Source organism: Phocoena sinus, chromosome 12 (assembly GCF_008692025.1).
Source record: "Phocoena sinus isolate mPhoSin1 chromosome 12, mPhoSin1.pri, whole genome shotgun sequence".
Classification (NCBI taxonomy): domain Eukaryota; kingdom Metazoa; phylum Chordata; class Mammalia; order Artiodactyla; family Phocoenidae; genus Phocoena; species Phocoena sinus.
The window spans coordinates 32,746,706-32,759,633 of NC_045774.1; the positions used below are offsets into that span (position 1 = coordinate 32,746,706).

Here is a 12,928-nt window from a genome sequence, read left to right on the forward strand (position 1 = left end):
TCTTGTCACCTGTATGGCACAGTTTTGCTGGGCAGGTTGATTGGGTTTTGCTATGGTTAATTTTAACGCTGACCTTGAAGGGATTAAGAAGAGCCCTTACTCCCGTTACAATGAAGTAGCAGAAATTACCAGATGGAAACAGGAATTAAGAAGGGAAAAAAAAGGCTCTGCAGTAATTCATTGTTTCCTAACCAAGACGGCTTGTGCTTACAACGTTGAGAGGCGGCTGCAACGTGGCTGTTTAATCAGATCAGAATAACTTGGGGGTGGGAGCAACTAGTACCCCCGCCACCCCCCACCCCTTAACTGCAACCTTTCGGACTGGGGTTTGTCCCCGGGCTGCTGCCACGCTCTGAGTCACCGGTCTCCCCCTTGGAGAGTCGGCTGCCCCGCGCCGGAGAGGCCCCGCCCCTCCCTTGTGAATCGCTGGCCTTGGTGGGAGGAGCCGGCCAATGCTAATGAGCCGAGTTGCCGGGAGAGCCAGGAACTTCTTTCCCCTCCGCTGTGTCAGGATCGCAGAAATTATGCCCCTTCTCTCACCATGAGCTGGCTCTCCAGTTCCCAGGGAGTTGTGCTCACTGCCTACCACCCCAGCGGCAAGGACCAGGCCCTGGGGGGGGAACCATGGCAAGGGAGGGGAGGAAGCCACCACGAGGTAAGCCCGGGCACCTGAAAGCTAGAGAACAAAACAAAGCCCTCTTACCTGCTCCGGGGAAAAAAAGTGACAGGGAAGTTAGTGTGGGGAGAAAGGAACCAAAAGCCACGGGTCGCGCTAAACCTCGTGCAGCAGCAGAAATCTTCGGCTGGGGTTTTCTGTACTTTACACCTCACCTAATCCTGAAACCGCCTCTATGATGACTGGTGAAGACGGATAGGAAGGAACTGGGGCGATGGCTGTCAGGCTCCTTGCTCAGCAGGTGCATTTGCAAATGCTGAAAGATCAAATAACTATATTTGAAACACTTCCTGTGAGATGGAATTCTTGAATGGGCTCAAGGCCCAGCCACTGGAACTGCTGCTTGGGAACGGCGCCAACAAGCAGGAGGGGCTGTTTGCTGTATTCTACAATCTGCTGTTGTTACAGTGTGATTCTTTCCCCCCTTCTTCTGGCTGAAAGCAAACTTCTTAGGCCGAGAGCCCAAGACACTGGCCTGGGGCAGTAGGTTTCACATTCTTTGGCGTATGTGGATTGTTTGTTGGTGGGGGAGCTTTCAAAAAGGTTTTGTCAGGAAGTAGTACTCTGCTGCTAGAGTGACCTGTGGTTAATGCTAAATCACTTTATAGGCAGACAGGGCGAATGTTCTATAGACCACTGAGGCGCAAAGAGTACCGTCTATCTGTGTACTTTGTTCTGTTTTTCCAAGCCTTCCCCCCCCCCCCCCCCCCCGCCCTTCCTTTCCTTAATGACCTTCTCACTAGCTGAACATTTTACCTCCTGTCTTAGATAGAAATTGTAAATATTGGCCTAGAAGCTTGCAAACAGCAAATGCTAACCTAATAGGGTAGGATACTAAATTAGTTATCAGTAAAGGACATTTCCTCCTTGATGTTTAATGTGATAATAAAACTTTCTTTGTTCTTTTGTGACTTATGCTTATTATGCCTTAAGCTGGAATAATGCCTTCTTTCATTTGTTTTTAAAATCCCCAGATGTGGAGGAGGGGAATAAAAAATCAATGGAACGCTGTAATCCTCTGCGCTAGATTCCCAGGCTGACCAGAATTTTTCTCACGTTGCAATCACCATATGTATTCCATTGACTTAATTCATTTCCAAAGATAAAAGGGAATTGCGGCTTGTGCTTTGGCTGTGTTATCATTTTATTTTGTGTGAGAGGGTCATAAAGTGTTCTTATCCATTTTTCTGTAGCACGCTAAGGAGATAGTAACCTTTGAGCAGTAAGCAGACTGCAACGCCAACCCCTTACTGTCTGTATCTTGGACTCCCCTTGACGGTCAAAATGGCCAGAATTATGCAGATTTAGCACATGCTCCAGAGACTTTACTCTGGGATGGCCTGAGGATCTGAGCTGAATTTTCGGCCTAGATTGTGAGAGTGAAAAGAACCTTAGGGACTTTGAGTCCTGACCTCTCATTTTTACCTTGAGGACTCAAACCTCAGGGATTAGGCTGCTGCAATGTCTGTTGTCGTAGGGCTTTGCCTGGGGCTGCATATTGAGATATGGAGCCTTTATCCTATGTTTGCGGTTTTGCAGCCTGTTGTGGGTGGCCTATACTTGAGTGGGTTGAGAGAACAAAAGAGAGGAACAGCTCATTCTCAACCTTGGCCAGAGCAGGATCATTCTTAACCTAGGCTAGCGCAAAATCGAGAGGGTGTAGGGTGGGCAGCTGCTCACACAGTGAGCGCACTCCACGGAGTGGTAGCGCCAGACCTGTTCCCAAGTGCCTCCCCCACTGGCTGCCATATTGCTTGCCCATACTGGCCCCAAATTCCTACCACTGAATTAGAGTCCTAGGCTGGAGAAGACGGGAGCCTTGGTTTGAGGGCTGGGGGGGGAAGGAGAGAAAAGGGACAGTCCTTATTGGCTGTTACCCTTAAGCATGGAATCATTTATCAGATGAGCTTAGTGTTTCTTTGGGAGGCACCTTCTTTAGCCTGGAGAGGTTGAGATATTGCTATTGAGGCGGGAGGGGGGGTGGTGGTGGGGAGGAGGGATTTGAGGATGGGATGGGATCAGGAGCCAGCCTTTAAAGATGGTGGTGAGGGGGCTGAGCACAGGGCTTCGGCTCTGGCCCGAGGTTGTCAGCTTGTACTTGAAGCACTGGCAAGCTGCCCTGAGGTGCAAGTTTGGTGGTTGATGCCTATTTTAAAAGCTCTTCAAAAGTCAAAACCAAACCAAAACAAACAAACTGTGAAAAAGACGAAAGCTAGACTCTTGTGTTCCCGTCCACCTATTCAGCAGCTGTTGAAGGGAGCACAGAAGTCTAATTTGGCTTATTGCAAGACTTTTTCTCCTAAATAATATGCACTTTGATGACTACTTAATCAGATGTTTAGTTCAATAAGATGAACTCATGTATATGCCATTTGAAAAGTATAAAGGATTATGTATATGATTTAGGATATTTATAGAAAGCATTTGAGTTTTAGGTCCTATGTTACCAGGTCCTTTTTTTAATTGTTGTTTTGGTCTTTGGGGAAGCTGCGATAGTAGGGAATTAATATTTTTGTAAGTTATCTGTTAGTCTAAAATTCCTCCATTCCATTTCATTATCCCTCTTTATCAGGACACATTCATTGGATACCTGATTAAGGAATTCTTCCTACTCATAGTTAGACCCTCTCAAATATTTACAGAATTCTGCTTTCAATTTGTTTTGTTATATTTCTTCTTGAAAACATTAGGATTTGAAGAAATACGCTAACATTAGTTGTTCTGACTGACTTGTGCATAGTCAAATGTTTCCAGAGGAAACCACTTTTTATGAGTAGCTATATTTATAAGACTTTATTTACTTGTTAATTTTCAAGTAGGTTTCTTAATGTTTACTTTTGCAAAGCAGTTTTCGAAGAATACTGCGTTTTTGTCTATTCTGTTTTCCTTTTGACTTTTCCATCATTTTAAAGAAAAACTATTGTTTGCTTCCTATCAGTTTTTGCTAACATTTGATAAATATTAATGTCAAATGGTATTTTTCTTATTAAAACCTTTGAACTCTAGTTTCGTCTGAGATATTTTTATGTCTTCTATGAGTAACTGTATAGCATTCATCATGTAAGATCTTGTTTTGTTGACCCCGTTTGCCATTGGTGTTGGGCAAGCAGAACCAAGAGGCTTGGTTTATGTCATGATGACATAAACCCTGAAAATCTGGGCTCGGGGGCCAGCCTGCGTGGGGTCACATCCCGATTGATTCTCCCACTCATTCTCAGTGTGGCCTTGGAAGGGTTATTTAAATCTCTACCTGTAAATTGAACTTCATATTAGCTCTCACTTCACTGAGAGGATTAAGTGGAATGATCCATGTAAAGCCCATAGAACAGTGCCTGGTTTATGGCTAGCTGCTGCTTGCTTTCACACTAGATACAGAAAAGGAAAGAACTTATCGAGCTTTGTGGCATATCACATATTCTTCCTCATTTCAGAAGCATTTTCACAAATATCATTTTGTCACATGTTAAGAAACATGGGCATGATCCTTATGCTTAACTAAAAATGGCATAACTGAAAATTAACCATTATGTAAAAGTTCAGGCCTGGAAGAGGGCTGCCATCTTCTAATGTCTTTCTTTTACGTGAATTTACAGCATTTAAAAAAACCTATGTACTATATCATGAATAGAGTTCTTTCCGTCTGAATTTGTGTGTTATCTGAAATTTTATATATTTTTGGTGAAGGAAGGATGGTGAAGAGTTGTTATATTGCAATTATGTCATAAGTGAACGACTGTTTCTTTTTATTTTTCCTAGCCTTATCATTGAAGGCGTGATTCCTCATTCTAATTTTGCAGGAGTTACTGACCAAATACATTTTTAACCTGTCCATATGGATAATTGTTTTCTAGATCAATCTAGTCCTCCGTGTGCTGGCATAAGAGTACTTTCTAAAAACTGATTTTTTTACTGTGTCATTTAGAAGCCCTATTCATAACTTTCTCTTGAATTGTTAAAAGACACACCCAGTATTCTAACTGGGCAGGTCTTACCTTTATTTAGAGTTATGGGATATTTGCCTTTTAACTGCCCTCATCTGTGAGGCATGTGATTTTTGTGGGCCTTTTTAAAGTTATCTTCATGGGACTTATATTAGGTGTATGCCTTTCAAGTATAAGGATTTATAAATCTCAAGAACCCCACCTTCTTAAAAACAAAAAAAGAAAACCTGCTGAAAACTTTCCTTGTCTTCCCACGGCACACTTCTTTCATCGTCTGCCTTTGCTTTTCTTTTCTAATGGGGGCTAGTGCTTATTTGAAGGTTTATGATTGCTTTTTTGGTGTTTAAGTTCTTAGTACTTGTCTTGTTTTTGAGAGTGTTGCAGCATGACGAACTCACAAAAATTGATCTTTTTTCTCCCGTTGCGGAGCACAGGCTCCGGATGCGCAGGCTCAGCAGCCATGGCTCACGGGCCCAGCCGCTCCGCGGCATGTGGGATCTTCCCGGACCGGGGCACGAACCCATGTCCCACTGCATCGGCAGGCAGACGCTTCAACCACTGCGCCACCAGGGAAGCCCAAAAATTGATCTTTTAACAATGCACATGATGGCTTCTGGATTGCCTGGTAATTAGGCCTAAAGAGTTTTTAATAATTGGCCCACCAAAATGAATTATTTTTTCTCTTGTTTTAAAATTCCTCATTATCTGTACACCTGAGTATCATTTACAGGTTAGAAAAAGGACTCAGCAACCTAGAGGCCAAGGCCACACTTGTGTCAAGTGGAAGTCCCCTGTGCTCTATGGTCATGGATCTGTGAGGTCTCACTCCCTTCGGTGGCCTTTGTTCTCCTACATCTTCTTGATTTGAATGCTGCCCAAAGGTCCTGAGAAGCCTCTCTACTTGTCACCCTTGTGGTGTCCCTGTGAGAGATCTTGGAACAGCAGAAACTTGAGGCCTCCAGGCTGTTGCTTGGGTGGTGATGGAGTAGAGGATGGGAGTGGGCGGAGTTAGCAGCATGGTCTCCAAGCTTGGTTTGGGGAAGAAGGTGTGCTAGGCTGGGTGTGATGCCAGTCCTTTCCTGAACTCTCTCCTTTAGGTGATTACTGTCCTGACCTAAACCTTTCGTTTCATACAAATACTCCGAGATGAAATGGTTTGTTGTCAGAGTTTTAGTCAGTATTGATCTTTAATGACTTTGTTTTACTTTTGATAAGAGGAGACAGAAAATAAGAAGATTCCTTATTTGAGGAGAGTGGGGATAAGTAAAGGTGTTGGGGGTGGATTAGGGCAGAGGGAGTAGAAGGGATGACGTCTGGATAATTCTGAAGACACATTCTTTTGACTTCTGTGTTTGTTGCTGTGAGCTGGCCAAGTTTATCCCTTTTTTTGCAGGGAGTAAACAGAAACCATGGAGATCTGTGTGGCCAGTTACTACACCTGGAGTCTTTTCTCTACTCAAGCCCACTAAGTATCTGAATTTTTGTGTTGGAAAAAATTGTGAAACGTCATCCACTTGACAGATGCTCTTCCGGTAGTCGCTTTTGCAAAGAACACTTGTGTCTTTAGGGAAAATGAGGTTTATTGCAGGCATCTGGGTCATAAGGAAAAGACCATATCCCCTGTCTTCTTCCCTCAGGACTGGTCACATGGCATGTTGCTCTCTTTTTGGGACTCTGTTCTTTTCTGTCCACTGGCTTTATAATCTCCTCATTTCGAGCTTGACCTTGGCTCTCAATGGATACCCCACCCTCGTCGCCCTCTATCATCTTACATCTCATAGCAAAGGGACGGACTAATTTCAGATTTTTGAAAGGGGATCAGGTTTGCCCAGTTAATTTTTTTGAACTGTCCCAGGAAGCCTATGATTCGACCATTTGGGGTCTTTTTAGAGAAGCAGATTCTGTAGGCGGGGCAATTTCCCTCCAAAGGCAATGCGGCATCTTTGCTAAGCTGTTCGGAACTTATTTGATTCCTCATCTGTGAAATGAGTGTAATAATGCTCGGCTCCACAGGGTTCACTTTGAAGATCAAATGTGTAGCTTTTGAAAGTATTCAAAAAAAATGTCAACATCAGGAATATTATTACTAAATCCTTTTCAATACAATATCTTATCTTTTCCCTGGACATTTTGCTGAACCAGAATTGTCATATCGAACTTTTGGGTTTAATTTGCACTTTCGTTTTATGCTGCACATTAAAATGTAAGTTCCTTGAGGATGGAGATTTTGCCTTATTTTGTCTCTTTACCTGGGTTTAGCAAAGTGCTTGACCTACTCTAGGCAGGTAATAAAAGTTTGAATGAATGAGTGTGAGAGGGAGTAGGGTGCAGTGATTACACCTACTTTGTGTAATCACTTTGGAACTGGACTGTCTGGGTCAGAGTCCTGGTTCTGTCATTTAATAGCTGTGTGATCTTGGGCAAGTTTTTTCATGTCATAGAGCCTCAGTTTTTTCTTTTCCTTCTGCAAACTGGGCATAGTAATACCTAACTCAAGAGTTATTATGAGGATTGAATGAGTTAGTATATGTAACATACTTAAAAGAGTGCTTGACATAAAGCACTGTGATTGTCTGTGATGATGCAGGGCAGTCAAAGACCTGTGGGTGAATTAATTTGGAAATACTGTTAGAAAGCATTTTTGAAATTGATTTGTAAGTGGTTCGGGAAAAGAATGCTTGCTTTAATACATGTGCAATATAACTTCTTAATTTGAAAAATAATATTTGTGGAATAAGTTTAAGATATTTATAAAAATATCTCAGATTATATTAATGTTAATAACTAATAACCAAATATATATATTTGGTATATACCAAATATATATATTTGGTATATACCAAATATATATATTTGGTATATACCAAAACAGTATCTTAAAAAGGGCTTAAAGGTATTGAACCCCTGTTAGGCACAGGTGACTGTTTTAAACAGCTTTGTGTAGTTTGGGTGGATATAAATTTCTAAATCGTTTGTGACTCTTAATAAGATGGAAAATCATCTTGTTTAGAGCAAGGAAAAGTTATTTTCTCATGTTCCTCAAAGACCGAATTGACTTTAGGTTATTTGAACACTTGTAGGTAAAAGTACTAGTATATCACCATACCTAAAGTTTTTGAAGACAGGATAATTTTTATGCTTTTTCTCCCTTAAAATATATTTGTGTAGTTTCTGAACAACTCTTTTTTTTTTTTTTTTTTTTGCCCACGCCCTGTGGCTTTTGGGATCTTAGTTCCCTGACCAGGGATTAAAACTGGTTGGGAAACTGTCCCCTGCAGTGGAAGCGTGGAGTCCTAACCACTGGACAACCAGGGAAGTCCCTGAACATCTCTTGATCTTATAACCTAAAAGTGATGTTTCACGGACCAGAGCTAAGCTGAGGGCGTGATATCCATGGTCCAGATCACCACCCAGTTCCCCCTGAGCCCCATCCCCTTTCTCATTTAGTGCGCACATTTAAAGACTATACTGTTGGTTTATCTCTTCATCATATTATTATACATAATACATTAACTTTAAATGCCTACTGTGCACTGGGCCTAGGCTAGGAAACTCTGTCCCCTTAGCCAGTTCTTCTCAAATCCCTCTCATACCTACCTTTCAAAGTGCTGTTAGCTCGGTAGCTCCTGCTTACGAATGGCTCACAGGATCAGGCTGTTTTGCTTCCACCTCTAAGAGACTGGGGACTTTTTTGGTGGGAGTGGGAGTACCTGGAGGAAAGAAAGAGATAGTGAACTGGAGGGAGGAGGGAGATGTATGCCAGTGAGTAATGCAGTAGCCATTTTCCATAGGGGGAAAAACAGCATACATGGTAATCAAATCCCAGAGAGCTGTAGATTCTCCAGTTGTGCCATTTTCTGGATTCGCGGAGTTCTTTTCACCTGCTGGAAAACTCAAAGCACCATATATTTGTGGCACTGTTGCTATGGGAGAATGTGTCCTGAGTTCCCAACAGCAGGTTTTGAAATACATTTTTCAAACCTAAATAAAATTTTCAAGTAACTTGGGGGTGACTGTTCTCTGTTGCCTCTTAGGATCTTTGTGAATTGAGACGTGACAGTGATGCTTTTTTCTGCTGCCTTTAGTTTCGTCTTACTCTAGTACGGTGTCCTTCTCAAGGTACATGGGAGCCCTGCACATGCCGATACGATATGTCTTTCCACAGCCCCTTAACATGTGCCCGTCTTCCGTTAGGGGGTATGAACTTGTCTAAGTTTGTCATTTATTTGGAAGATTTAGGAACATGGAAATTGATATATGTTCTTGTGACACTAGTTGAATCAGATTAGAACTGTAAAATGTAATTAACTTAATAAACTGGGAAATGCTTTAACATCATGCTGCTGTGTAACTGAAGCTGTGTAGAAAAATATTAGAATTTGCACTAACAAGAATTTTTGAAGTTTGGGTGGGTTGGCTGTAGAGAATCTGGTTTATCTCTGAATGCTAACGTCTGTCAGATATCATCTATATTTTGAGAAAAAGAGTAAGAATTATTTATTGTTGATGAGCAGCATAAAATTGAAATCCTACCTAGAACGAGATTTGGGTAACTCAGAAAGGCATTTAAATATGTAAATGTAGAATGTCTTAAAATTTAAATTATTTAAAAGAATCCTAACATGTATTTTAATAAACAACCGTGAAGATTTTTGCTGGGTGTATATGATAAGCCTAGAATAAAATAAATGTAAGAATTCCTGCCCTGAAGGAGCTTGCATTATAATACAGATGGATTCTGAAACAGTGTTTTCAGTATCATATTTAGGAAACCATGGCATGGTTCCGCCTTTTGAGGTATAAAACTTTAAAATAATTTGTTATTGAATAATTAAGATTTGGTTTGAGTAAGAAAAGGTGAGCTGGCAACTGAAAGTTGAAAGGAACTTTGGCTATTTATAGGTGGTCTAGAAACATGTAACTCGATCAGCTTATTCTATAATTAATGTTTTGACTAGAGTTACTAAGTGTGTGTCTTTTCATTTCTCTCTGGTCCAAATAATACTGTCAAAGCTATGGCCCGTCATCTTGATAGAAGTTATTTAGATCAAGGTAGAAGTAAATTTGAATGGTGTCTTTATTTATTTTTAAGTAAATCATTGTTATTTTTAAAATTTATTATTGAAAATGGGGATATATATGCTTCAGTATATCCAGGCTAAAATTCTTTTGATTTATGGCATTTTTGAATCATTCTGGATTATAGTATAACTATATGATGTCATCAGACTGGATATATTTAGGTAATTGTATAAGTGTATTAATCCCCTGCTTCCATTTTTTAGAGAAAGGTTTCTATACTTAAGGACCAATAGGGGCCTGGCAGGTTATATAATAAGTGAAGTGGATGATTGGAAAGTGCAGGCCTCAGAAGAATGTGGGTTTTGTTAGAAAATGTTAGCTAGAATTTTAAAAATACTGAGTAAGCCCCCCAAAATCCTGTCTGCAGGTTCTATCTGGCCCAGGTACCACCATTTGTGACCCCTATCCTGAAGGTCAAGGTGACTGTTTCAGTCGGCTGTTGCTGTGTAACATACCACCCAAAACTTAGTGACTTAAAATAACAATTTTCTCTCTTGATTCTGGAGGACCACAATCAAGTGCTTTCTTGGGGTCCGTCAAGCAAGATGGGCTGAGGCAAGGGGATCATCAGAGGCTTCTTCATGCACAGGTCTGACACCTGGGCTGGTGGGTCATCTTTCTCCTTGTGCAGCTTCGCCACATGACTAGCTTGGGCTTCCTCGTAGCATGGCAGAATCAGAGTAGTCAGACTTCCTACATTCTTGCTGGCTTACCCCAGAGTGAGCATTCTAAGAAGTCTAGGTGGAACCTGCCAGGTTTCTTGGGCCTTGGCCTCAGAAGTTACTCAATGCCACTTGGCCATGTTCTGTTCGCCAATTAATCATATCCCGTCTCAAAGAGCATGGAGGAATAGGCTTCACCTCTCAGTGAGGGAATGGCTTACACAGCTTGGTAAAGAGGTCATCTTTGGCAATAAGCTACTCAGTTATCATTCCAGTCTCTCTGTATCTGGCCCTACCTGCCTTTTCTGGTCTTATTGCCAACTCCTCTTAGAAACCTCTCTTCCCTGAAGCTTGACTTTAAAATTCTCCACTAGTATGTGTACACGTCCTGTGTGTGTTTATCCTTCTGCCTTGCTTTATTAGGCAAGTTTATATTGTAGAAATTTTTCTATTTACTAAGAACATAAATGCCTCAAGGGTGGGCTTGATTTTTTTTTTTAATCCTAAGCACTAGATGGATTCAATACCCTGTATATAATAGGAATTCAACAATATTTGTGCATTGATGGATTTTTTTATATTTTGGAACGGTTGGGTTTTATGTTTGCAGGACAATTTAGCATAGAGCCTTTTTTTCTTTTCACCAGAAACAAAAAAAAAAAACCTGATTCTCAAAAACGTTTTTCACAAAAGTGCTAAATTTGAATTTGATTTTAGGCACAAGTGAATTTGAATTTGGAAAGAATAGAGTCCTGAGAAATGAGATCTTCCTTGTATAGAACATGTTCCCTCTATTTGATAGCAGCAGAGTTGCCAAAGGCCCTTGTTTGTTTACATCCAATGATATTTACTCTAAGGGACTATTGGACACAGATGTAGTATTTTGGAGTACATAATATTTTTGAGATCACATAGTACATATGGAAAACATCCCAGAGGCTATATAAAAATTAATTGCCAGTATTTGAGTTGCTTGCTTTTTCTACTCCCAGAATGTTAGTTAAATCTAGCAGTCGTCCAATAATTCTTATCATTGCGCCTTAGCATACCTAAATAGCATCACTGTAGGGTATCCTTTCTTTCTTGTTTAGAGACATTGCTCTACTATACCAATTACTTAAATGGGTTTGTCTCTTGCCACACTTCCTTCAAAGCAAAGAGGAAAATAAGTGGCTAGGACACCCTCTGAACTCTGGGTGGAGGTGGGGGGAGTGTTTTTCCCTTAAAGGAAGGAAATTTTTTAAAATTAGTACTTGAAGATTAGAATATGTATCTATTTCTTTAAAAGTACTTTGTGTCTCCAGCTTAGAGCTGCCACTGTTTTTGTGAGAACCTGCTGCATAAATTTTAGTTATTTGTCTATAGCAATGATGGTCACGTTTTATTCGTCAGATCGCTTAATTCCTAAGATTTTAAGGTCATTTAAGAAACACATTTACACCAATTTTCCTGTCCCTATACTATTGATCGGAAATCATATCATCTTCATTTTGCAGGTAAAGGAAAGAGACTAATCCCTTTTGAGCTTAGTTTGAAGCTTGAAGCTTGAAAGCCAAGGCCAGGCTATGTGTCTTTAAAATGAAAGGCTTGTTCTAATAGCTTTTTACACATTTCAGGAGAGACTAATACTTTGTTAATCTGCTTAAAGCAAAATTTCTGTAATAAATAAGTGAAAGGAATAGAGCTCTGTTTCCCAAATTGTGTGTGAAATATTGTTACTAGGTGTTCTGTTGAAAAGGAGTTTCGTGGTCTAATATTTTAGTGTAAATAAAGTTTACTGCAAGACGCCTTGTAGCATATAATATTTTAGCTAGTATTTATGAATTGCTAAAAAAAAAAACTGGTAGCAAGAAGCATATTTTAAATATTCTAAAGTTATTTGACCTAGGAGCCTTTTTTATTTTTTAGTAACACTTGTTACCAGTGTTCCAGGGAACACAATTTGTGAAATCCCAAAATATTGCTGTTTCTTTATAAGTGGAAAAATGTTCAAAAATTGTATACTTTGGAGTTAGGGACATATTTTGGGCTTTTTCTGTTGTGTTGGTAGTAGTGGTAGTAATAGGTTTTTAAAAATTACCCTTCTTCTTTGGCCACTATCTGTTTTATTGATACAAGCATACCTGTAAAAATCTCCCCTTGGTGAACATATTTCCACAGTAAGAATGTTTATTGCTTTTTAATACCCAAGCTTTATAGAATATACATCTTTTAATACAACATTTTTTAACTTACGTTTTTATAGGGAAAATTTATACGTATGCCTCCAAACCCAATAACGAAATTTTAAACACAAATGTGGGGGAGATAGCTCGAGTTACATTTTTAGTATAATGGGGACATCTTGAAAAACATACCCAGTGTCAATCAAGAGGATATATGCCATGTCACTGCTTGGAAACAACACAATCTTACTAATGGTTTGATCTTCAGTAAACAGCACTTAAACATTTTACATTCAACATGATAGTTTGTTAATTGTGTATTGGAGTATTGCTGTGCGTTTTGTTTTGGAAAATGGGTTGAGGGTCTGGGGTAGATGTGTTATATGTTATTTTTTCTCCTTG

At 40.2% G+C, this 12,928-nt stretch overlaps 1 protein-coding gene across 1 annotated transcript in view; it reads left to right on the forward strand.

Moving 5' to 3' along the window:
- The first annotated feature begins 477 nt into the window (after positions 1-477).
- ARHGAP18 (Rho GTPase activating protein 18) overlaps positions 478-12,928 on the forward strand; it is a 132,156-nt gene continuing 119,705 nt past the window's right edge. Inside the window, 2 exon segments of the mRNA XM_032650801.1 lie at positions 478-613; positions 615-655. Of these exon segments, the coding sequence (XP_032506692.1) occupies positions 542-613; positions 615-655 (113 nt within the window). The 5' untranslated portion in view covers positions 478-541.